This window comes from Haliotis rubra, unplaced genomic scaffold (assembly GCF_003918875.1).
Source record: "Haliotis rubra isolate DU_JTF1 unplaced genomic scaffold, ASM391887v1 Scf1200, whole genome shotgun sequence".
Lineage (NCBI taxonomy): Eukaryota > Metazoa > Mollusca > Gastropoda > Lepetellida > Haliotidae > Haliotis > Haliotis rubra.
In genome coordinates, this window is record NW_025765116.1 from 67,720 (window position 1) to 95,165 (window position 27,446).

General features: G+C 41.4%; 2 protein-coding genes and 1 long non-coding RNA gene across 3 annotated transcripts; all 3 read left to right on the forward strand.

Annotated features, from left to right (window-relative positions):
• Positions 1 to 1,339: 1,339 nt before the first annotated feature.
• Positions 1,340 to 3,740, forward strand: LOC124263874. The gene is made up of 2 exons (XM_046698600.1): positions 1,340 to 1,570; positions 2,978 to 3,740. Exons 1-2 carry the CDS (start codon positions 1,360 to 1,362, stop codon positions 3,397 to 3,399), a joined length of 633 nt encoding a protein of 210 aa, XP_046554556.1. The 5' UTR covers positions 1,340 to 1,359; the 3' UTR covers positions 3,400 to 3,740.
• A 4,371-nt stretch (positions 3,741 to 8,111) lies between these two features.
• On the forward strand, positions 8,112 to 23,631 carry LOC124263794 (omega-amidase NIT2-like). Its single transcript, XM_046698508.1, has 9 exons — positions 8,112 to 8,237; positions 10,332 to 10,450; positions 12,629 to 12,749; positions 15,637 to 15,725; positions 16,854 to 16,947; positions 19,330 to 19,404; positions 20,925 to 21,102; positions 22,541 to 22,596; positions 23,204 to 23,631. The coding sequence occupies exons 1-9, from the start codon at positions 8,219 to 8,221 to the stop codon at positions 23,308 to 23,310; spliced, it is 858 nt and encodes a 285-aa protein (XP_046554464.1). The 5' UTR covers positions 8,112 to 8,218; the 3' UTR covers positions 23,311 to 23,631.
• A 369-nt stretch (positions 23,632 to 24,000) lies between these two features.
• On the forward strand, positions 24,001 to 25,779 carry LOC124263800. Its single transcript, XR_006894940.1, has 2 exons — positions 24,001 to 24,143; positions 24,198 to 25,779. It is a non-coding gene; the product is annotated as an uncharacterized LOC124263800 (long non-coding RNA).
• Positions 25,780 to 27,446: the final 1,667 nt, after the last annotated feature.

Sequence of the window (27,446 nt, forward strand, 5' to 3'; positions counted from 1 at the left end):
GTTTCTTGCTTTGGTGGGTAACTTCTATCTTTCTTTGGTAGGTAATATGATGATAAGGTAATACTGCTTCTTGCTTTGGTGAGTAACTGTTTCTTGCTTTGGTGGGTAACTGTATCTTTCTTTCTTTGGTGGGTAATATGACAATAAGGTAATACTGCTTCTTGCTTTGGTAAGTAACTGTTTCTTGCTTTGGTGGGTAACTGTATCTTTCTTTGGTAGGTAATATGACAATAAGGTAATACTGCTTCTTGCTTTGGTAAGTAACTGTTTCTTGCTTTGGTGGGTAACTGTATCTTTCTTTGGTAGGTAATATGACAATAAGGTAATACTGCTTCTTGCTTTGGTAAGTAACTGTTTCTTGCTTTGGTGGGTAACTGTATCTTTCTTTGGTAGGTAATATGATGATAAGGTAATACTGCTTCTTGCTTTGATGAGTAAGTGTATCTTTCTTTGGTAGGTAATATGACAATAAGGTAATACTGCTTCTTGCTTTGGTGAGTAACTGTTTCTTGCTTTGGTGGGTAACTGTATCTTTCTTTGGTGGGTAATATGATGATAAGGTAATACTGCTTCTTGCTTTGATGAGTAAGTGTATCTTTCTTTGGTGGGTAATATGACAATAAGGTAATACTGCTTCTTGCTTTAGTGGGTAACTTTATTTTTCTTTGGTAGGCAACGTGACAATAAGGTAATACTGCTTCTTGCTTTGGTGGGTAACTGTATTTTTCTTTGGTTGGTAACTGTATCTTTCTTTGGTGGGTAACATGACAATAAGGTAATACTGCTTCTTGCTTTGGTGGGTAACTGTATCTTTCTTTGGTTGGTAACTGTATCATTCTTTGGTGGGTAACATGATAATAAGGTAGTACTGCAATACATGTACATGATAATACACTGTGCCACTGAGCTGAACTACGTGGCCGAAGTCTAATCTCCAGTAGCCCTGTTGACACTGCGGATTGAACAAGTTGGCATTGTCCGGTGGCATGGGGGTAAGTTGCTCCTCGTCTCAGACACGGGTTCCTGCTATCGTTGTACACAGGCTGTCGACCCGTGAAGATCTAGGTTAGAATTCGTCATCAGCATCCCATGCTTGTCGTAAGAGGCGACTAACGGGATCGGGTGGCCAGGCTCGCTGACTTGGTTGACACATGTCATCGTATCCCAATTGCATGAAGCGATGCTCATGTTATTGATCACTGGATTGTCTGGTCCAGACTCGATTATTTACAGACCGCCTCCATATAGCTGGGATGTTACTGAGTGCGGCGTAAAACTAAACTCACTCACTCACTGTCTACAGCCCACGGTCTTTTCAACTGCCCTCAATCGTCGGCCAATGCCAATGACCGTCCTCTAATGCTATGGCTTGGTCTGGTCCGACAATCCTCCAACACCTGGTACTGGTTCTACAAGAGCATCCAATGGGACGTTGTCTCGCCACGATGGTTAAGTTCGTCAGATCCCGCCTCTCCCGGATACACCCGAGCAGTGACGGAACGGAACGGAAAGTGGCTAGCTGTGACCAGGCAACAAAAAGCCAAAGTTGTCTGTGAAGAAGTAAGATCAGGTATTGTTTGTTTTGTTACAGTTGCGGGTGTAGATGTAGTAGCTGTGGTGGTGGTAGTAGTTGTAGAAGGAGCAGCTCTGGTGGATGTTGAAGTGGCAGGTAGAGCAATGTTTTTTTTCTCCCATAATTTCTAAGCATAATTTTAAACATAACCTTATGTACAAAACCGCTCCCCTTAGTACGTGTGTACAAAATTGCTGACCACCGCTAGCTCGCCAGAACAAAATGGGTTAAACCACACACACACACACACACACACACACACACACACACACACACACACACATCATCATCATCATCATCATCATCATCATCATCATCATCACAACCCCCCTAGCCATAAATTATGAACGGTCTCCTAGGTAAACACAGTAGGGCAGACCGGGGGCAACTTTAACACGGGGCAATTGTAACGAGGGCGATTACTCTAAAAGTTTTCGCTCAAGCATAATGTAGGTGAGTAGAGTTATTTCCCTTTGCTTTCCTGCGGTACACATCCGGGCGTTTTTCAGCTGCTCGCTCATGGCTAGATACAGTAGACGAAAAATCCTTTTTTACATTAGAAAGTAAATTTTTCACGAAACGTAATAAAACGTTCTTAATGCAGTAAATGTTGCTTGGTATGAAATTAACTTTTCAAGTGTACAATTGAGGTATAACGACTTATTTTGAAGTAGAAATATGTGAGAAGCCCAACGTTGTTAACATGTGACGGCATGAAACATGGCTACTAGCATCGGGGGCAATTCTAACACTGTGTTACAACTGCCCCCATGTAATTTTCCCTTATGTTATGATAATGAAGCTAATAATGATGTCGGTTTTATGTTAGTTCTTTACTAGTTTCATCATAGTAGAACATTTTCAGTCTTATGTTGATAGTATCAACCCTCGGTTGAAAGTTTTTGGTGTTAGTTTTTGTATTATATTTTGTGCATACGAAAACAAGAAACTAAAAACATTTTTAATGTCGATGGTGACAAAGGTTTAATGTTAATCCATATCCACCTCAATTGATCAAGGTAACATCTTTCAACATTTCATTTTGATTTTATTTGGAAAATAAACAGATTCTTACATTCGAACCTTCTTTGTTACAATTGCCCCATCCACCTGTTACAATTGCCCCGTGCTCCGGGTCAATTGTAACACTTGCAGTGCAGTCATTGCATTTGATACGTTATGACTTTGTAACGACACGATCGTGAACTTTAAATGACACTGAGGTTTAAAGCCAAGATGTCAAAGTATTAGTTAGTACCGATAAACTTTGTGAGCGGTCGACTAATATCGAATTACAAGAACTTAAGTAAAAAGTGTTACAATTGACCCCGGTCTCCCCTAATTCTTAGACATGCCTTTATATATATTCTGTTCTTATTGTGCTGTTGCTTTCATGTATACCAGAAGATATGCCGAGGCCAGAATCACTGCCGCACTCAACACCACCAGCAACAATGATGATGCCTATCATCCCGCAGACACCCAGCGCATGCGCAAAAGTGGGGCAGGAAACAGACGACATCGCTGTGACGAACTTTGAACAACTGTCCTCCAGCGTGCGGGTCGCTGAGATGAACGTGACATGGAAAACATCAAGGCTAGCGTGTGCCACGACATGCTCTAAAAAAAGAACGTTGTGTGATGTTCAAGAAGCAGCCCGGAGGGAGGGAGCCGTGTTACACGTACAGTCTGTCAATCAACGGATCTCCTGCAGACTGTGTGGGCAACCCGCCACCATGTTACTGGAAGTCCTGCTGGCGACCGGAGCTGTAACGTTTATGTCATGCAACGTGACTGTACGTCATGCGCTATCTGTCCTGCTGTGACGTACCTGTCGTGTCACGTGACTTTACGTCATGCATTGTCTTTTTTGCTGGCGTCCGGAGCTGTGATGCCCTTGTCATGTCACGTGACTGTATGTCATGCGCTATCTGTCCTGCTATGATGCCCCTGTCATGCCACGTGACTGTACGTCATGCGTTGTCTGTTTTGCTGGCGTCCGGAGCTGTGACGCTCTTGTCATGTCACGGGACGGTACGTCATGTAGTTACCGATCCTGCCGGTGACCGGAGTTGTGTCAGCAGTGCCATGTGATGTCATGATCTACTGAGCAGACAATATCGTAAATGAGGTAGAACGAGTATGTTTACTACTACAATAAATGAATGAAAACAAAATGTCTAATATTGTAATTAAAACCGACGAAATCTATTCTTCAAAGGCATTTAGAAGTTGGTGTAGTAATACAAGACAAATCTTATGGATAACAACTTCTTGCTTTATTTTTCACAACGTTTCTGGGCTAGTTCTTGCCCCTTCTTCTGGTGGATAATGGCGATAGTGAACAGTACCACCAGCAGTATATATAGATGTATAGGAAGCCAGAAAGCCAGATATGTACACTGAGTATATACAAGGGAAGAAGGAGGTATAATTTAGTATGTACAAACATTGCAGTGAGATCAAAGAGCAGAATACAATGATAGGGTATGTTTTTACAATAAGGGCAAGGATGTGTTTACATAGCAGAGTGGTTAAAGCAGATTGAGTTTGAGGGTCTATGATTTCTGGGTGATGCACCAGGCGCTGGGGAGGTAAACCCCTTGATCTCTGTTGATCTCAGGGTGATGGACCAGGCGCTGGGGAGGTAAACCCCATGATCTCTGTTGATCTCATGGTGATGGACCAGGCGCTGGGGAGGTAAACCCCTTGATCTCTGTTGATCTCAGGGTGATGGACCAGGCGCTGGGGAGGTAAACCCCATGATCTCTGTTGATCTCAGGGTGATGGACCAGGCGCTGGGGAGGTAAACCCCATGATCTCTGTTGATCTCAGGGTGATGGACCAGGCGCTGGGGAGGTAAACCCCATGATCTCTGTTGATCTCAGGGTGATGGACCAGGGCTGGGGAGGTAACCCCCTTGATCTCTGTTGATCTCAGGGTGATGGACCAGGGCTGGGGAGGTAAACCCCCTTGATCTCTGTTGATCTCAGGGTGATGGACCAGGGCTGGGGAGGTAAACCCCATGATCTCTGTTGATCTCAGGGTGATGGACCAGGGCTGGGGAGGTAACCCCCTTGATCTCTGTTGATCTCAGGGTGATGGACCAGGGCTGGGGAGGTAAACCCCCTTGATCTCTGTTGATCTCAGGGTGATGGACCAGGGCTGGGGAGGTAACCCCCTTGGTCTCTGTTGATCTCAGGGTGATGGACCAGGGCTGGGGAGGTAAACCCCATGATCTCTGTTGATCTCAGGCACTAATCTTCTTATGTTGATTGACTCACACAGTTTTCTTTTGCGCCAATTGCTGATGTTGGAAGCCAGGATTTCAGTGTGTTGTCAGTTGATAGAGTGGTTGGTATTGTTAACGATGTGTTCTGAGAGGGCAGATTTGAGATCAGATTTTCCAGCTGAAGTTTTACGTTTTTTTAGTCTTGTGTTGAAGGGCCGATAAGTTTTTCCAATACAACTGCTTCCACAATCACAACTAATTTTGTAGACACATCCTTAAGGAGTGGGTTCTCCCTGACGAAATCTATATAGAAAAAATATCAGACAGTTACATCGTTCGGAGAATTTATCCGTCAACATGTACAAAACGGAACAATATCCCATACATCTGCAGCTGATATAGAAACGTGTTTGATATCTATGTAGAGAGAGAGATTTATTCAGTAAAAGGTCAACAGGCCCATGATATATACTATTCACACTTTGCTAAGGATCAAATCATTTATTCAACAGAAAACTATGATGTGGGGTAAAATCTGGTTTAAATATCTAAGCTTATTATAAGCATGGATTCAAGGTTTCAGTATGTCACTGCATCTTGTGGATCCCATACCTGCTACTGACAGGTGTTGTGTACTTGTCAATGACTCGTTCCATGATTTGCAAAATGGTTGATTGGTGCCATGAAAACCATTTTTATGGTTACTCATGTATCAAGTGCATAAGGTTAGATTAAATAGGCTGTTTTCCTAAAGATATCATTATTTATCTAGTTTTAAATGGATACAATTTCAAATTATAAATATATATTTAAGTAAAGTTGCGAATTTTGGTGATCCTTAGCAAAGTATGAGTAGTATATGCTATACAATGTGCACAGTATCACAAGCGCCAATATAATCATTAACACGGATGATACAAGGCAGAATACATTTGGATGTAGGGATATTACACACGCAAAAACGAACTATAGGTCTTTTTAAGATCTAGATATAAATATTTTCCAAGATTATTGCTGACAATTATATTCTTTGACTTGAACAGTTGAAACAGCTTCTCGTGTGATGGAAGATTATGTTAATGTATGGGAATTATATTTTCTCTAAGATTATTGTAAAATTGACACTCAAGGCAGAAATGATATTCATTTTCAACAGTAGGAATGATACAAAAGTGAGTGAGTATGGTTTTACGCCGTTCCTAGCAACATTCCAGCAATATCACGGCGGGGGACACCAGAAATGGGCTTCACACTTTGTACCCATGTGGGGAATCGAACCCGGGTCTTCGGCGTGAACGCTTTAACCGCTTAGCTACCCCATCGCCCCCGAATGATACAAAAAGGACACAGGCGATCACTTCGCTCAAGACCAAGGCCTCTACCGATTTCAATCATCAGCATATGACTGGAGCTTCGGAATTTACTTAGAGCAATCCGAAAACCTTAAAAAACTCAGCAAAAGTGTCAACTAAGTCAGTGAGCCTGACCACCTGATCCCGTTAGTCGCCTCTTACCACAAGCAGGGGTTACTGAAGATCAATTCTAACCCTGACCTTCACGGGTAGAACACTCTATAACAAAAATAAAGTTCGAGGTAAAGATAATTTCAAACATTGTGATGTGTAGATGTCATCGGTTCCCAATTGCGCAGATCGATGCTCATGCTGTTGATAAATGGATTGTCTGGTTCAGACTCGATTATTTACATACCGCCGCCATATAGCTGGAATATATATTGCTGAGTGCGTAAAACTAAACTCACTCACTCAGTCATTATCATCATACACTAGGTAGCAAAAGTAGAAAAAATTTGAAATATCTGACGGAATTTTGTTGATACACAGTGTTCACAGGCCGAACACAGTTCAGTATATTTTGGGACTCCCTTATACAGATCATAGCATTGAGAATGCATTGGGTATTTCCTGCATGATTACTATAATTGGCAGGGGTGGTGAGGGAGCCTAGAGGGAGCTCGTCAAGCCGTAGACCGGCTCGATTCCCTACATGTATACAATGTGTAATATCCATTTCTGGTAACCCCCGACGTGATATTGCTAAATATTTTTGAAAGTGGCGTAAAACTAAACTCACTCACTATAGTGACATAAATAACAATATGTTATCTTCTAGGAATTCAAGCGTAACAGAATTACTAAATGGTCAAATACACACGATGTCATAAGCTACCAGAGTTGCCATACCGGCAATTTATTGATCCTGCTAACACCAGTAAACGTTGATATATCATTAGCGACCACGGGAGAATACACAGACATAGACACAAACTTGCTGACATCAGCATTTATTAGAAGAGGTACGTGGTATAACAATGGTCATTTAATTGATAAACTGAATTCGCTCATTGAACACAAACTGGAACGAATTATTTAGTCAAACTTCAAATATCGCAACATGTAGTCTGTGCCATAAAACACCTGAACAAAATAACATGTACACTCCATGGACAAACCTTGGGTCAGTTTAAGAAAAGATTTGTTCTTTTGTTGTTTAACGTCGAACTCAGCAATATTCCAGGTATATATGGCGGTGGACCAGACAATCCGCAGTGATCAACACATTGAGCATCAATCTGCGTAATTGAGATGCGATGACATGTATCAACCAAGCCAGCGAGCCTGACTACCCGATCCCGTTAGTCGCCTCTTCCGATAAGCATGGGTTGCTGGACACCAATTCAAAACCGTCTTTACGTGTTTCCAGAATAGAGATAAATAAATAAAAAAACAAAACATGATTAGTCAAATTAATGAGTAAACACTTAGAGGAACGAGATAAATATTTTGAAAAGTCAGGCTAAAGATTGTTTTATTGAAACAGTGAAGAATTGCTGATAAAATTACATGCATAAAACTAACCGTCTTAGGAACCGCGGCGATTAGATTAATGATGTCATAAAGAGATTAACAACACAGTCATACTGAACAACTGAACAACATTAGAAACGCACCACAGGAAAATGCACCGACGAAGCCCCGATATATTATGGGTACATTGCAGTCTGACGGGGATATTTCGTATTATATGGATGGTGCGTTTCTAATGTTGTTCAGTATATAATGGTAGACATGACAAACTATTTGCCGCTAAACAAAGCCACCGAACAAGTATATTTTCGCCGATATGAAAGAGAGCAAACGTTATGTTTTGAAAAACTATTTTGGGATTGTGTTCAAAGATTTAAACAATTAATTTCATGGACACAATGAGTGGTCAAAGTACCAAGCGGGGATTTCGCCTGTTAATCAAAGGGAAGTAACTCTAAATCCGTATTAGAAGTCACATGATCTGGTCACATGATCAAGAACAACATGGCCGAGTGTTGATGGGCTCTTAAGGACACAGAATACATGTCAAGGCGGTGCTATTTTTATCCGTTGTAATTTACATAGATGTTCAAAATGGCTTCCAGTAAGTAGACATCTGTATCCAGATAAGCTATGTTCAATCGGATTGTGATGTCAATTCATGATATCTATAATATTCCATCTGACTTCATGTAGAATTGGAAAGTGGATCTGTGTTAAAGTTGTGATTATCAGATTATAGCGTGTACATGTCTAAGAACAGTTTTCGAATTGACAAAATTTTACTTGTTTGTTCGAGTTGGCGAGGTCGTGATATGTTGAACGTTAAGGGCCGAAGTCTTATGCCACGATGATGTGGAACACTTTATTTGACATGTACTCTCATCACGTATTCTCACAGAATCTGGAGTGATGGAGAGTTTTCATTTGGGTACTTGTGACAGGAGACCATATATTGGTTGTAAATATACATTCTATGTTTGTTAGCTGTGTTGGGTTCGCAGAAGGAAAATATGTATCCAGCAAGAAGATGAACTGGTTCATATATTGTAAGAGCCCAGCAGGCACATGCCATTGTTTCCAGGGATTTACCTTGAGTCCTGTATTTGAGGACTCATACTCTTAATTTTCAGGGGTCCTGGACAACAAAATAGGGGCTGCAGACACTTTTTTCCTAGGCAAATTTAGGAAATGTTTCCCGATACCTTTTTACCTGAGGACTTTTTTTCCGCACAACAAATGTTATTATTAATACTGTTATTGTATTGTGTATCATGATCATCACATTTTTACAGTAATTAAATTGCAAATGATATCATAACCCAGCTAGTAGCAAACTCAGTGATAACTTATTGTTAATTGATTGGAATTTGTACAAAAATTATTTCGACTTTTTCTGACTGACTGACTGAGTTTGGTTTTACGCGGCATTTAGCAATATTCCAGCAACATCACGGCGGGGGACACCAGAAATGGGCTTCACACATTGTACCCATGTGGGGATTCGAACCTGGGTCTTCGGCGTGACGAGCCAACGCTTTATCCATTAACCTACCCCACCGCCCCAGACTTTTTCTGAGTCCCTGTGGACGTGCTAATAAATTTTGTTGCATCCATTGTCTATTTTTATGGGTATAGGATGCAGGAATTCGTGTCCTGTAAATCCCTGGTTTCAGTGTTGAAATTTGGTACACATATGGTCTCTGGTTCACCCTAGATTGACCCGTGAAGGTCCGGGTTAGAAGATTGATCTTCAGTAACCCATGCTTGTCGTAAGAGGCGACTAACGGGATCGGGTAGTCAGGCTCGCTGACTTGGTTGACACATGTCATCGGTTCCCAATTGCGTAGATTGACGCTCATGCTGTTGATCACCGGATTGTCTGGTCCAGACTTGATTATTTACAGACCGCCGCCATATAGCTGGAATATTGCTGAGTGCGGCGTAAAACTAAACTCACTCATCCTAGATTGCTGCATTAAGGAACAATATATCAACACTGTTTCAATATAGGCCTTTTGATACATGATGAAGATATGTTGAAATATGACATAGTTTTAAACACTGACTCAACATTGGCCTAGCTTTCAATGTGTCACATTTATGTTGAAATGTGACATTGTTTTCAACATTCATTCAACACTGGGGTTTCAGTATTTCAAATATACATTGAAGTGTGAGTATTGTGAGTCATGTGACTATGTATTCAACACTGATTCAAAATTGATTAATTTTTTTTGTGCCTATGGCATTTACTAAGATCATTTACCTGTGAAGGTCCGGGTTAGAATATGGCTGGGGGGTTCATGATGATTATTATGGAGAAGCATGTACAATGTGAATGACACCCCCCTAAAATTTATGTACAAAATAAGTGACACCCCCCTTCATGTCATGTAGAAAAGCATAAGCCCCTTCCCCTTCCCATAATTTCTAAGCATAAATTTAAACATTGTTTTATGTACAAATTTGCTGACCCCACTAGTAAATAACTAAAAAAAAAAATGTGTACAAAATTTATGACCCCTAGCTCCCCAGAACAAAATGGGTGGCACCCCCTCAAAAATTAAATTAAATAAATAAATAAATAAAAATCATCATCACACACACCTAGCAATAAATTATTAACAGTCCCAAAACACTGTTTTCATATCAGCAATAAATCATATCCTGTGTTAAGTTGTTTTTGTGTTTGCAGAATTCAGCCTTGCCCTGGTACAACTCGCAGTTGGGGCGTCAAAGTCTGACAATCTTGCCCGGGCATCCAAACTCATCAAAGAAGCTGCGAGTGGTGGAGCAAGAGTTGTGGCACTACCGGTAAGATTCAGTCAGAGGTGAGGTGAGAGTTGTGGCACTACTGGTAAGATTCAGTCAGAGGTGAGGTGAGAGTTGTGGCACTACTGGTAAGATTCAGTCAGAGGTGAGGTGAGAGTTGTGGCACTGCTGGTAAGATTCAGTCAGAGGTGAGGTGAGAGTTGTGGCACTACCGGTAAGATTCAGTCAGAGGTGAGGTGAGAGTTGTGGCACTACCGGTAAGATTCAGTCAGAGGTGAGGTGAGAGTTGTGGCACTACGGTAAAGATTCAGTCAGAGGTGAGGTGAGAGTTGTGGCACTACCGTAAGATTCAGTCAGAGGTGAGGTGAGAGTTGTGGCACTGCCGGTAAGATTCAGTCAGAGGTGAGGTGAGAGTTGTGGCACTGCTGGTAAGATTCAGTCAGAGGTGAGGTGAGAGTTGTGGCACTACTGGTAAGATTCAGTCAGAGGTGAGGTGAGAGTTGTGGCACTACCGGGTAAGATTCAGTCAGAGGTGAGGTGAGAGTTGTGGCACTACCGTAAGATTCAGTCAGAGGTGAGGTGAGAGTTGTGGCACTGCCGGTAAGATTCAGTCAGAGGAGGTGAGGTGAGACTGCCGTGGATTCAGTCAGAGGTGAGGTGAGAGTTGTGGCACTACTGGTAAGATTCAGTCAGAGGTGAGGTGAGAGTTGTGGCACTACCAGGTAAGATTCAGTCAGAGGTGAGGTGAGAGTTGTGGCACTACCGGTAAGATTCAGTCAGAGGTGAGGTGAGAGTTGTGGCACTACTGGTAAGATTCAGTCAGAGGTGAGGTGAGAGTTGTGGCACTACTGGTAAGATTCAGTCAGAGGTGAGGTGAGAGTTGTGGCACTACCGTAAGATTCAGTCAGAGGTGAGGTGAGAGTTGTGGCACTGCTGGTAAGATTCAGTCAGAGGTGAGGTGAGAATTGTGGCACTACACCGCAAGATTCAGTCAGAGGTGAGGTGAGAATTGTGGCATTACTGGTAAGATTCAGTCAGAGGTGAGGTGAGGGTTGTGGCACTGCTGGTAAGATTCAGTCAGAGGTGAGGTGAGAATTGTGGCACTACCGTAATATTCAGTCAGAGGTGAGGTGAGAATTGTGGCATTACTGGTAAGATTCAGTCAGAGGTGAACTGAGAGTTGTGGCACTGCCGGTAAGATTCAGTCAGAGGTGAGGTGAGAGTTGTGGCAGTGCTGGTAAGATTCAGTCAGAGGTGAGGTGAGAGTTGTGGCAGTGCTGGTAAGATTCAGTCAGAGGTGAGGTGAGAGAGTTGTGGCACTACCGGTAAGATTCAGTCAGAGGTGAGGTGAGAATTGTGGCATTACTGGTAAGATTCAGTCAGAGGTGAACTGAGAGTTGTGGCACTGCCGGTAAGATTCAGTCAGAGGTGAGGTGAGAGTTGTGGCAGTGCTGGTAAGATTCAGTCAGAGGTGAGGTGAGAGTTGTGGCAGTGCTGGTAAGATTCAGTCAGAGGTGAGGTGAGAGTTGTGGCACTACCAGTAAGATTCAGTCAGAGGTGAGGTGAGGGTTGTGGCACTGCTGGTAAGATTCAGTCAGAGGTGAGGTGAGGGTTGTGGCACTACTGGTAAGATTCAGTCAGAGGTGAGGTGAGAGTTGTGGCACTACCGTAAGATTCAGTCAGAGGTGAGGTGAGAGTTGTGGCACTACCGGTAAGATTCAGTCAGAGGTGAGGTGAGAGTTGTGGCACTACTGGTAAGATTCAGTCAGAGGTGAGGTGAGAGTTGTGGCACTGCAGGTAAGATTCAGTCAGAGGTGAGGTGAGAGTTGTGGCACTGCTGGTAAGATTCAGTCAGAGGTGAAGTGAGAGTTGTGGCACTCAGGTAAGATTCAGTCAGAGGTGAGGCGAGAGTTGTGGCACTGCTGGTAAGATTCAGTCAGAGGTGAGGTGAGAGTTGTGACACTACTGGTAAGATTCAGTCAGACGTGAGGCAAGAGTTGATTCAGCCTGTGGTAAGGCAGTGGTTCTAACACTACAGGTAATAGACACATTTATAATATACAATGACAAATATAGTCCATATTTTAGTCCTTTCGAAGTTTTGTTTCACATTTTGATAGAGAGCAACTCTTTCATGCCTACATCTTCGTTATATATGCAAGATGAATTCCTGGTATTTCTTATGCTTTTTGCAGTGAATATTGTTTTTGATTCCTCTAGGAATGTTTCAATTCCCCGTATGGCACCAAGTATTTCCCTGAGTATGCCGAGGCAATCCCTGGACCGTCCACTAATGCCTTGTCCAAAGCAGCCAAGGAGAACAACGTCTTTGTGGTGGGAGGTAATTACGTCATTGTTTCCTACTGAGGCACATGTTACGTCATTGTTTCCTACAGAGGCACACATTACATCATTGTTTCCTACTGAGGCACATGTTACGTCATTGTTTCCTATAGAGGCACACATTACGTCATTGTTTCCTACAGAGGCACACATTACGTCATTGTTTCTTATAGGCACACATTACGTCTTTGTTTCCTTCAGAGGCACACATTACATCATTGTTTCCTACAGAGGCACACATTACGTCATTGTTTCCTACAGAGGCACACATTACGTCATTGTTTCCTACAGAGGCACACATTACGTCATTGTTTCCTTCAGAGGCACACATTACGTCATTGTTTCCTACAGAGGCACACATTACATCATTGTTTCCTACAGAGGCACATATTACATCATTGTTTCCTACAGAGGCACACATTACATCATTGTTTCCTACAGAGGCACACGTTACGTCATTGTTTCCTACAGAGGCACACATTACATCATTGTTTCCTACAGAGGCACACATTACATCATTGTTTCCTACAGAGGCACACATTACGTCATTGTTTCCTACAGAGGCACACATTACATCATTGTTTCCTACAGAGGCACACATTACATCATTGTTTCCTACAGAGGCACACATTACGTCATTGTTTCCTATAGAGGCACACGTTATGTCATTGTTTCCTACAGAGGCACACATTACATCTTTCTTTCCTACAGAGGCACACACTTACCTCATTGTTTCCTATATAGGCACTCATTACGTTATTGTTTCTTATATAGGCACACGCTGCATCATTGTTTCCTGCTGAGGCACACATTACGCCATTGTTTCTTATATAGGCACATGTTGCAACATTGTTTCCTACATAGGCACACATTACAACATTGTTTCCTACATAGGCACACATTACAACATTGTTTCCTACATAGGCACACATTACGTTTTTGTTTCCTTCAGAGGCACACACTACATCATTGTTTCCTTCAGAGGCACACATTACGTCATTGTTTCCTACAGAGGCACACGCTACATCATTGTTTCCTATAGAGCACACATTACGTTATTGTTTCCTACAGAGGAACATGTTATGTCATTGTTTCCTACAGAGGCAGTCGAAGACCTGGGTCTGATTCCCACATGGGTACAATGTGTGAAACTCATTTCTGGTGTCCCCGTCACGTGATATTGCTGGAATATTGCTAAAAGTCGGCATAAAAACGAAACTCACTCACTCACTCCTTCAGAGGCACACATTCCGTCATTTTTCCTACAGAGGCACACATTATGTCATTGTTTCCTACAGAGGCACACATTACATCATTGTTTCCTACAGAGGCACACATTACATCATTGTTTCCTACAGAGGCACACATTATGTCATTGTTTCCTACAGAGGCACACATTACATCATTGTTTCCTACAGAGGCACACATTATGTTATTGTTTCCTATAGAGGCACATGTTACGTCATTGTTTCCTACACATTCAAAAACTATAACCGATAATGATATTACATTTTTATTTGCCTGCCGGGGGAAATAGTCACGTCTCATCTGTCTGTCTGTGCTGATTGTCTTTTTCTGGAGCAGAACTTTGAAACCATTCACTATTTCTTCACCAAACTTGGCACATAGATAGGTCTTGTGGTGTACTGGTGCCTTTTAGTAGTTTTGTATTTATGAATAAAACATATTTTGCGTTTCCATGGCAACAAGTTTGACTTCGACTGAAATTGGTGGTAGTGCTCTTTTCCGGAACAGAACTGTAAAACCTATCAATACTCTCCTTTCACTTTGCAGTATAGTCACTGACTTGGTTGACACATATCATTGTATTCCAATTGTGTAGATCGATGCTCATGCTGTCGATCACCGGATTATCTGGTCTGGATTCTAATATTTACAGACTGCTGCCATATAGCTGGAATATTGCTGAGTGTGGCATAAAACTAAACTCACTCACTCACTGCTATATACACACCAAAACATTTGACATAGTCATAACTAACTGACATATACATGAAGAGTATTTTGCCATTGTGGGGGATATTGATGACTTTGTCTTCTTGTTCTAATTACAATTATGTCTCCCCCTGAAGGGTCGGGAGACATATTGTTTTTGGTTGAGTTTCCATTGGCGTTAGCGTTCCCATTGTTTCCTGAACATAACTCTAAAACTACTTGAACAAACTTCACCAAACTTGGTATTGTGCCGCGCTCCATAACATGTAGATGTGCCTTTTGTTTGGGGGTTTGAGTTTTTCTCAGTTTTTTCTGTTTTCATGCCAACATTTTGGACTAACAAGTAAAAACACTTTCTAGTTAATACTTACCTTACCACTCACCCACCGTGCGCCATGTTTATCTATTTTCTAATGACACAATAATCCATGTTCCTTGTAGCAGCTGTTCCCGCGGAGACTGGTTCCTGGCAGGTCATGTGTTAGGTCATGTTTATGATGTATAGGGATGGTTTGTGTTATTTTGCTTATGAGTGTTTTTTTATTACCCATATGGGAAGGAGGACACAGGGTAATTTTTCCTGTAAGTCCCCAGGGCGGTTACACCTTTTGGTGAACATTGATTGGCTGTTTCAGAAAATAACAGCCAATCGCTCAAGTAGGGATATGGGGATTCCCAATATCGCGGGTTTCCTTATAGAGAAATTGCTGTTTTCATTTTTGCGTTTTTTAGATTGAAAACTAATATGGGTAATACAAACAATAACCAACTCGTGACGGGGAATGACAGATTATCTTACCCTCGTTATATAGTTATGTAATTCTCTCGCCACGGCTCAAGAATTGTGTAATTAATATAACTCGGGAAAGATAATCTGTCAGTCCCTGTCACTCGTTAGCTATTGTCTAAATATTGTTTCAAATGTCCAGGTTCAATCCCAGAAGAAGAGAACGGCAACTTCTACAATACCTGCACTGTGTACGACCCTGAGGGATCCCTCATTGCTAAACACAGAAAGGTGAGGTCAGCTCAAGGATTACTCTTTGAACACGTATGGGTTTCCTAAATACTAAATAAGATATGAGATGGTCACAGATTACAGAATAAGTATAAAGAAGGTCCACCCAAATAGTGAACATAAGGGACCGTTCATAATTTATGTCTAGGGGGATGATGATGATTTTAAGGGGCTCACCCATTTTGTTCTGGGAAGGTGTGTGTGGGGAGGGTGGCGGTGATGATGATTTAAGGGGGGGTCACCCATTTTGTTCTGTGAAGATGTGGGGGCGTGGTGATGATGATTTTAAGGGGGTCACCCATTTTGTACTGGGAAGGTGTGTGTGTGTGGGTGGTGATGATGATTGTAGGGGGTCACCCATTTTGTTCTGTGAAGATGTGGGAGTGGGTGATGATGATTTTAAGGGGGTCACCCATTTTGTTCTGGGAAGGTGTGGGGGGTGATGATGATTTTTAAGGGGGGTCACCCATTTTGTTCTGGGAAGGTGTGTGGGGGGATGGTGATGATGATTTTAAGGGGGTCACCCATTTTGTTCTGGGAAGGTGTGTGTGGGGGGGAGGTCACCCATTTTGTTCTGAAGATGATGATTTTAAGGGGGATCACCCATTTTGTTCTGGGAAGGTGTGTGTGTGTGGGGTCAGCTATTTTGTACATGAAAATATTCAAAAGATTATGCTTAAACATTTTGGGAAGGGTGGGGTGTCATTGATTTTGTACATGACATGCAGGGGAGTCAGGTACTTTGTACATAAATCTTAAGGGGTTCGTACACATTGTACATGCTTCTCTATAAAATCATCATCATACCCCTAGCCAATAAATATGTAATGCCTCCCTAAATTGTTTGTGTCCACATGAAGACATCATGTGTCGAGATGACAAGATTGTGTTGTCAGATGAAAATATAATCTGGTCATGTTCCCAGATATATTGTGAGTGAGTGAATATGGGTTTACGCCACTTATAAGGCATGACGGGTGAACGCTTTAACCTCAAGGCTACTTCAGCCCCGCTTAACCAATCCCCAGATAAAGAGATCATGTTGATAGAGGGAGGTTGGTGTAAGTAGATAATGAAAATGAGATCTCTGTTGATGGAAGGACAGCATAGTTTTGTTTCTATTTCCAGGTGCATTTGTTTGATATTGATGTCCCCGGCAAAATTACTTTCCAAGAATCTGAAATCCTATCTCCCGGCAACCAGCTGACTTTCTTCAATACACGTATGTACAATTCTAAGATGCTTTGCTAAAAGATCAAAGATCACTTTTTGCATGACTGTCTTGACATCACTACGCCATCTTCGTCTGCCCCCTCGTTATCAAACGTACCCTTGGTAACCGACGTCACGATGCTTGTCAGTTATTATCACTTAAATATGAAAAAGTTGAATAACCTTGAAAACCACCTTTTTATAATAACCAATTCAAAATTGTCATTACAATAAGACTATTCCCATATTTACCCAATTATTACCGCTAATAAAATATAATCACAACATAGAAAAACTCGCTGCTGGAGACAAGGCCAAATTTGCAGAAAAATGGGCCCCCCTACTTATATTGACGGATGTGAACCAATGTGGGATCATATCTTCCTCTCTCTTCTCTATTTTCTTACTTTCCTATATCTCTGTTCCTTTTTCTTTGTACTTTATTCATACAGTCATTAATCATATGTAAAAAGTTGTCATCACCTTGGTTTGCAGCTGCTTTACTTGGATAACAAGCCGCCCTCATACTTTAGCTATAATAATTAAGGGCAAAAGTGTACTTTATTTCACTATACGGTGGGTGGAACGAATTTCTTAATTACACTACTCCGTGACCTCCCTCATCCCCGATTCCGATAAATCTCCACTATACCCTGGATGCATCTACAGCTGGAGCCGATGATTTCATTACCTCCCATGGTTGGCTTTATATCCAATCAGGTGTCTACGCTGGGAAGTTGAGTTGTACCAATCACAATTCACTTTCGCTTTTTAAATTATCTAACCGATTAATCTTGGCAACGCAATAATATATTGTTGCAGAGGTACTCTAAAAGAGGTAGAAGGAGTTCTTGCATATACTTTTAAGATTTCAGACCTGTCAATTTGTCTGTATGTTTTCCCCCAATCTGAGTCGCTGCGCTTAATCGCTGTCTTTGTTGACACTGGCGAGCTCTGTTGTAATGGCGCCTCATCTGATTGGCTACTGTGAGAATGCGGGGCTAGCAAAGGGAGGTAATAAAATCATCGGTTCGAGCCGAGAAGTTGCATCCAGGGTTTAGTGGAGATTTATCGGAATGTATACCCTGGAGATAATCGAGGATGGACCTCCCTTTGCCTCAAAGCTCTGTCACATATTTTGTTAAAATGCCATGCCAGTTATTTTCATGAGTTGGTTAGCAGGTCTCCATTTCCAGTACAATCAAGAAAATCACTCTTGCTGCTTGTTGAATGTTCTGGTAGTAGTTTCAGACCCTTTCCAAGAATAGTTTTAGTACAGTAAACTATAGTTACATTAAAACTCAAAGTGACCACTAATTTTTCGACTATAGTATAACTACACAGCAAATTTCAGGTATCCCCAAAATAGTGTCTTTCATCTGTCATTTCGCTGTTAGCACAGTTAACTGTACTTCAATTTAAAGTCAAATTTTAAAATACTTTCTTGTAATTCTTCTTTCTGCCTCTTTGGATATTCACATTGATATTTTAAAATATTTCAAACAGAAAACTAGTTTGAATTTTCAGCAATTTCCCCTCTAATTTCTGTTGTTGATAATTTCATGGCTCTTTGAATCATTGTAGGTGGTGTCAATCTTTTTGCAGTTCAGTATTCCATCTATGCGTACAATAAACATAATGTCGCTATGTCTCAGAATCAAGTCTGTTCATTTTGACACTGGATTAATAAAACATACTCTTTCTAAAAATAAAATGCCTCCGTGGTGTAGTGGTTAGAGCATGCCCATCCAGAGAGAGGAAGATTGCAGGTTCGATCCCTGGCGCGCCATACTTAAAATATGTTTATGTATGGTACTTGTTGGTCCCTGGCTGACGCTTTAGTGGGCATTAATGGGTACAACAAGGACTGGTCAGCTTCGAGTCAGTATAATGTGTCTGAGTGGGGTATTCATGCTTAACTGCGGCATGGTATCTCAGCTAGCAAAATAAAACCAGCTCAAGTCTGGGCTAGTACAAGCAGCCACACATACACACTCACTCACGCATGTCGTCATATGAGCAAAATATTCTTAAGTATGACATTAAACCCCATTTCACCTCACCTCACCTTTCTCAAAAACACCTGCCAAAAGAAAAGTGTACCAATTTTACGTGTTGTGTACTACCCATTTAACACCATGCCTGCCAGTCATGTTTTCTTGAGAATCGGGCGGTAGGGTTGCCTAGGGTTAAAGTGTTCGTCATCCAGAGAAGACCCAGGTTCGCCTTCCCCACATGGGTAGAATGTGTGAGGCCCATTTCTGGTGTTCCCCGCCATGATATTTGCTGGAATATTGCTAAAAGCAGCGTAAAACACACGCACGCACACATGAATCGTTTTGACCACATAAGATTATTCTACAAAGTATTTTGCATCACAATTATTTTGCAGCTTTCTGCAGGATCGGGGTCGGGATCTGCTACGATATCCGTTTCCCTGAAATGGCCATGCTGTACGCTCAGAGAGGTTTGTGTCTTTAATAATAATAATAATAATAATGTGGGTATTTATATAGCGCTACATCCAGGTACTAATACCCGCTCATGGCGCTACAATACTATAGGAGAAAAAAATAGTTAAAAGTATTTACAGAGAGACAATTGAACATGGAAAGTCTAGTAATAGGCAAGACGAAAAAAGTGGGTTGTTAGAGACGATTGAAATGTGTCCAAAGATTCAGCATTCTTGATGTGAGTGGGCAAGTTGTTCCAGAGACTGGTGGCTGCGTGTTGGAATGATCTTTTCCCATAGGATGAGAGTCGAACTTTAGAAATGACAAGTAGCTGGTGATGAAGCTTGCCTTGTATGTATGTGTAACTACCATAATATTTCCTGGGATGGGATTCGAACCACAGACCTTCTGATCCGAGGTCGGACACCTTGTCTACATGACCAAAGCTGACAAGGTACTGATGTCATCCCTCTTGCTACATAGGTGTTTATTGTTCGTATGTAAACAGTGATATTTCCATCTTGGAAACATACAGCTAATTCTTTTCTGTTACTCATGTAGATGAAATTATTAGGTGTATGCTTTATCTGTTTAGAACTGTTATGAGGGTGCTTGTAATAATATGATGTAATAATTCTAATTTTTTAACAGTAAATACGTCACGTTAGTTATTTGAAGCCTAGTGAAGATTCGGGTTAGACTTGGTATTCAGCAATGCATGCTTGTCAGCTATATGACAGCAGTTTGTAAATAATCGAGTCCGGACCAGACAATCAAGTGAGTGGCATTTAGAAGTTGGTGTGATGAACAACGAAGGGAGTTCTATGGATATCCAACTTCTTTAATATGAATATGATTGATCCCATTATTATCCTGTCTATCATGGCGTAATAGCCTAATGGTTAAAGCGAAATCCCCATGGGTACAATGTGTGAAGCCCATTTCTGGTGTCCCCATTGTTGCTGGAATATTGCTAAAAAAGCGCGTGAAAACCAAACTCAGTCAGTCAGTCATCCTGTCTATCATATCACTGGCTTCCTCCCAATAATCCCCCAGAGCTTATTCTGTTTGTGTTTTTAAAGACCAATTCTAACCTGGATCTTCACAGGTTTTGTGTTATAAACTGTGTTATAGCCTGCTTGTAGACCATGTTGTAACCTTTGTTTTAAGCCATGTTATAATCCGTGTTGTCCATGTTATAATCCATGTTATAATCCATGTTGTCCATGTTATAATCCATGTGTTGTCCATGTTATAATCCGTGTTATCCATGTTGTCCATGTTGTCCATGTTATAATCCATGTTGTCCATGTTGTCCATGTTATAATCCGTGTTGTCCATGTTATAATCCGTGTTGTCCATGTTATAATCTGTGTTGTCCATGTTATAATCTGTGTTGTCCATGTTATAATCCGTGTTGTCCATGTTGTAATAATCCGTGTTGTCCATGTTATAATCTGTGTTATCCGTGTTGTCCATGTTATAATCTGTGTTGTCCATGGTATAATTGGTGTTATCCATGTTATAATCCCAGGCTGCAAGTTGCTGCTGTACCCTGGAGCCTTCAACATGACCACGGGCCCCGCCCACTGGGAGTTGCTACAGAGGGGCCGCGCCCTTGACAACCAGATATACGTTGCCACTGTCTCTCCAGCCAGGGATGAGAAGGCGTCATACATCGCCTGGGGTCACAGCAGTGTTGTCAGTCCATGGTGAGTGTCTGGTCGACACTGCTTGAAAAGTGTTTCAGCTGTGTTATTAGATGTCAGTTTATGAAAGAATCCCATAAGTTCAGTGTGAGTCCAATCACGTTTGAGTCATTGTCTTATTTGTCTGCCTATTGTCATGATTACCCTGTTTCTACTGAGACAGGCTGGATTGTGTGTTTGAAGGAGAAGGATGTGTTCACATATTGAGTGAGTGAGTGAGTTTAGTTTTACGGCACTTTTACCAATATTCCAGCAATATCACAGCGGGGGACCCCAGAAATGGGTTTCACATATTGTACCCATGTGGGGATTCGAACCCGGGTCTTCGGCGTGATGAGCGAACACTTTAACCATTAGGCTACCCCACGTCCCCTTGACGTTTTGAGGTTGTATAGAAATACTTGAGATGGTGCTGAGATATGGATGTGTTGCAAAATTGAGATTTAGTTGAGATATTGATGCCATGGTAAAATGTGGAGGTTGTGCTGAGATATTGAAGTTGTATTGAGAGAATGAGCTTGTTTAAAGATATTGAGGTGTTCATATTGCAGTGCATTTAAATATTGTGGTTATGTTGAAATAACATGTGTTGATGTTAAGAAGATACTGAGGTTGTGTTGAGATATTGATCATATGTTGAGAAACTGAGGTTATGTTGAAGTTATTGAAGATGTGTTGAGATATTGATCATATGTTGAGAAACTGAGGTTATGTTGAAGTATTGAAGTTGTGTTGAGATATTGATCATATGTTGAGAAACTGAGGTTATGTTGAAGTATTGAAGATGTGTTGAGATATTGATCATATGTTGAGAAGCTGAGGTTATGTTGAAGTATTGAAGATGTGTTGAGATATTGATCATATGTTGAGAAGCTGAGGTTATGTTGAAGTATTGAAGTTGTGTTGAGATATTGATCATATGTTGAGAAGCTGAGGTTATGTTGAAGTATTGAAGTTGTGTTGAGATATTGATCATATGTTGAGAAACTGAGGTTATGTTGAATTATTGAAGATGTGTTGAGATATTGATCATATGTTGAGAAGCTGAGGTTATGTTGAAGTATTGAAGTTGTGTTGAGAGTTGTGTTGAGATACTGATCATATGTTGAGAAGCTGAGGTTATGTTGAAGTATTGAAGATGTGTTGAGATATTGATCATATGTTGAGAAACTGAGGTTATGTTGAAGTATTGAAGATGTGTTGAGATATTGATCATATGTTGAGAAGCTGAGGTTATGTTGAAGTATTGAAGATGTGTTGAGATATTGATCATATGTTGAGAAACTGAGGTTATGTTGAAGTATTGAAGATGTGTTGAGATATTGATCATATGTTGAGAAGCTGAGGTTATGTTGAAGTATTGAAGTTGTGTTGAGATATTGATCATATGTTGAGAAACTGAGGATATGTTGAAGTATTGAAGTTGTGTCTTGTGTTTCAGGGGTGAGGTGATAGCCACTACTGAGCACCAGGAGACTGTGGTCTATGCAGATATAGGTACTGTAGCTCACCTCACACAGAAACTGTTCAATAAGAAAATGCACCACATTCCTAACATAACAAACTTCGTATACAAATTACAAAGGTTTTAGCAGAAATATTTTCGTTATAAAATTACCAGCATTTTGAAAGTAAGTGTTTTCTGGGGTTCCAAGTGAGTGTGAGTGAATTTTGTTTTACGCCGCACTCAGCAATATTCCAGCTATATGGTGGCGGTCTGTAAATATTCGAGTCTGGACCAGACAATCCAGTGATCAACAGCATGAACATCAATCTACACAATTGGGATACGATGACATGGGTCAACCAAGAGAAGCATGGGTTGCTGAAGACCAGTTCTAACCTGGATCATCATGGGTCCTGGGTTCCAAGATACCGCTGGTGGGGTAGCCTAGTGGTTAAAGCGTTCGCTCGTCACGCCGAAGACCTGGGTTCGAATCCCCACATGGGCACAATGTGTGAAGCCCATTTCTGGTGTCCCCCGCCGTGATATTGCTGGAATATTGCTAAAAGCGGCGTAAAACCATACTCACTCATTCACTCCAAGATACCGCTGAATGAACTTTCAGAAAGCATTGATCGTTGACTTGGTCCTGTGTTTCAGATGTGGACTATGTGATGGAGGTCCAGCAGCAGATCCCAGTTCACAGTCAGAAGAGGCAGGATCTGTACAGGGTGGAAGATCTCTCTGACCTGGATGGGGTGGAATAAATCTGTGTATCAAACAGCAGGGGGTGGAATAAATCTGTGTATCGAACAACAGATAAATCTCTCTCTCAGGCAGCACATTTTATTATCGGTTGAGGGTAGGGGGTGGATGAATATGTCATGATACATCATGCAACAGTTGTGGCTGAGTGTTCATGGGAGTTGGGGTGAGATCTGTTGTGTGTTTGATCTTCCATTGAAGTAGGCATTGTTTAAGGACTGTGATTACGCTCTTACCCAGAATACAAGTAGCTGGACAGCATAGGTGATTTCAGTTATACTTAATGAACGAGATGTTTTAAATTTTGATAATGGTTAAAATTTGATGTAACCAGTTTTTGTATTTTTAGATCTGACAAGATTTACTTGTGTTTTGTGGGATGGAAGTACATGTCAGCCTGGGATCTGAGGAATGTAGTCTGACTGTGCTGTGAAAGGTGGGGTGAGGTGGGGTTTGTGGTTTGGTATTAGGATGGGGTGAGGAGTGGTGAGGTTGGAGTGGGTTGGGTTTTGGTGAACTGGGGTTGTGAGGAAAAGGGGGTTTGGGTTGGTTGGGATGGGGCTGAGATGAGGAGAGGTTCTGTTGGGGTGAGTTGCGGTGGGCTGGGGAGGAAAAGTGTGTGGGGTGGTGGTGGGGTTTTTTGGATAGGGTTGTGATGTTTTGAGTGGGGTGAGGTAGGGTTGGGTTGGGGTTGTGGTGGGGTTGCAGTGGATTAGGGTGGGGTTGTGGTTAGGGTTGAGGGGATTGGGATGAGGTAGGGCTGAAGTGCGGTGGGTTTGGGAGGTGACTGCAGTGGATTGGGGTGGTGTTGTGGTGAGGAGAGGTAGACTATGCGGTAAGGTTTGGGGCAGTGGTGAGATGAGGTGGGGTTGAGGGGGATTGTTGTGAGGTTTGGAGTGGGGTGAGGTTTAGGGCAGTAGTGAGATGGGGTTGGGTTGAGGGGGATTGTGGTGAGGTTTGGAGTGGGGGGAGGTTTAGGGCAGTAGTGAGGTGGGGTTGGGTTGAGGTGGGGTAAGGTGGGGGTTGGACAAGGTGGTGTGTTTTCATCCAAGCTGTAGATCCAGTAAAATGTTTCTGATTGTTTTGAAATGTTTGTCATTTTGTGAATGATTTCATATTCCTTTGCTTGTTATCTTCTTAAAATTACTTATATCTGAATTTAGACAGAGCTTTTTACTTTGTGTTTTTGTGGTTTTTGCTATCAGCCACTTATCATGTTGTTGCACCTACCTGTGTTTTGTGAGTCCCTTTCAGTATTACCTGGCCCCTCACTATGTCAGTGATCCTTTATAACACATGAATAATATGTATATAGACTGCTCCTGTCTAGACATTGCAAGAAACTTGTATAATGTTACAAACAAATTAAAGCTTTCTGACTACATGTATTTCAAGATTCTTCTAATCACTTATACTCTGGTGGTTTGATATCCGGGATAGTTATCACATGCAGGAAAGAGTTGTTTGAGTCGGTCATGCAGGGAACATGTGTAACATTATTACAAGCAAATTAAAGAATTTTGACTATTTCAAGATTCTTCTAATCACTTGTACTCTGGTACTCCGGTTCGATGTCCGGGATAGTTTCAGTGTTATCACAAGTAGGAAGGAAAGATCTGATTTGGTCATGTACGGACATTGGAGGGAACGTGTAACATTATTACAAGCAAATTAAAGAATTTTGACTATTTCAAGATTCTTCTAATCACTTGTACTCTGGTACTCCGGTTCGATGTCCCGGATAGTTTCAGTGTTATCACAAGTAGGAAGGAAAGATCTTATTTGGTCATGTACGGACATTGGAGGGAACATGTGTAATATTATTACAAGCAAATTAAAGATTTTTGACTATTTCAAGATTCTTCTAATCACTTGTACCCTCGTGGTTGGATGTCCGGGATAGTTTCAGTGTTATCACATGCTGGGCAATGAAGTAACTCTGACGTCTTCCAAATTTCAACGTTTTACACTCGTGCAGGATGTCAAACTCATTTGTCGAGTCACGTACAGATTCCACCACTCCTTGTCTGGGTGTGCAATGTACCCCTGCCATGTAGATTGCTGTGATATTCAAAGTAATATGCGCTCATGAAATGACCTGTTCTGTCAACAGTGGCCTTTACGTTAGTGCCTACTCCACCAGGACATATGGCTGGCTATCCATCGTACATGTAAAAGAATATCCGTTGATCTGATCATTGTGATTTTTGTGAACATTATCATTGTAGCTCATTAAATGTAGTCAGATTCAATACTCGTCATTGTGACCATCTGAGGTCGCCTCCATAGGTGGGCATATTGGGTGAACCAGATTTGGTCAGTTGAAGACTGGGTTCAGTTGTCAGCTGTCTCAATTGATTCTGTTTCATTTCCTTGTCCCTAGTGATGTTTCGATGATCGAAACTAATCGAAAATCGATCGAAAGAAGGATTAAAATGATTATCGATTGTAAAAAACATATTTTCGATTAATCGAAATTTTGTTGTTTTTGTATATAGCACCATTGAATGAAGTAAACTAACCATCAAATTTGACGAATATTCACGAACAAACATGCGCTCAATAGAGTAAAGCTATGCACATTGTAAAATTTTAACCACTTTTATTGTTTAATTACAATTCCAGTGTCTTTCTTGCATGCGTGCATTTCATTGCATGACAGTGTTAGTTATAAAAAACAACATTAATTAGAAAAAAATGTGGAGAAACCCTTAAAATTGGTGATTACATTAAAAATGTATATATTTCGATTGTAATCGATAATCGTTCACCACAATCCTCCAATAATCGATAGTGGATTTGGTTTCCGATTCCCAACATTTTTCATTTGTCGAATCTGGCCAAGCTGCTAGGTCTCCAGTGCTCACATTATGGGAAACCTGCACTTATTCCTGGATCCAGATTAGATGTTCTTGCTTTCTTAGATTTACGTTTCATTTTTATTTACCTTACCAATCAGAAGTCACAATAAGGGTGAAGGAGGTGGATATGAAATTTCTTCAGGGCTTTGTTTTACGTCTCAATGTTTCAATGTTGAATTTCGTGGACTCGACTGTACTCATTGGGACTGGCTGGGATTGAGGCTGGTGCGTAAGTCACGTTCTGATTGGTCCATGGGACTAAATAGAATAGGAAATCAAATTTGTTGACAGTATGGGCGGGTAGTTTGATAATTATTTGGATGGATCCAGGGATAGTTTGGGCTTGCTAAAATGAAGATGACCACCTCAAGTGTAATGTGTATTGCTGCAAATAAAATTCTGATTAAATGAGACCCTTATCCTTAACCTGTATTTTACTTTGAAGAGTGGGTGAGTGAAATACTAGACCTTTACAACTTGCCGACTGATTTCACAAAGTGAATATAGTACTAAAACTGTAACGTGAGTGAGTGAGTGAGTGAGTTTAGTTTTACGCCGCACTCAGCAATATTCCAGCTATATGGCGGCGGTCTGTAAATATTCAAGTCTGGACCAGACGATCCAGTGATCGGTCTTCAGCAACCCATGCTTGCCACAAAAGGCGACTATGCTTGTCGTAAGAGGTGACTAACGGGATCGGGTGGTCAGGCTCGCTGACTTGGTTGACACATGTCATCGGTTCCCAATTGCCTAGATCGATGTTCATGCTGAACGCTTTATCACAGATGCAGTAGTCACGATAAAAAAATGGACTGAGTGAGAGATTGTGAGTGTGAATGAGTGAGTGAGGTGATAGAATTCTTTTATAAGTATTTCAGTCAAAGCAAAGAGGGCAAGATCCACCATCTTAATAAATAATTGTAGTTTTACACTGAAAATTGTGTTGACATCAGAAAGTGATCAAGTCGGCAAACAAACTAATGAGTGAGTGAGGGAAAGGGGATTAGAGACATTTTGAGTGAGTTTAGTTTTACGTCGCACTCAGCAATATTCCAGCTATACAGCGGCGGTCTGTAAAGAATTGAGTCTCGACCAGACAATCCAGTGATCAACATCATGAGCATCGATTTACTGGGAACCGATCACGTGTCAACCAAGTCAGCAAGCCTGACAACCCGATCCCGTTAGTCGCTTCTTGTGACAAGCATGGGTTACTGAAGATCAATCTTACCCAGACCTTCACGGGTCAAAGACATTTTGGACAGTATTCCAATAAT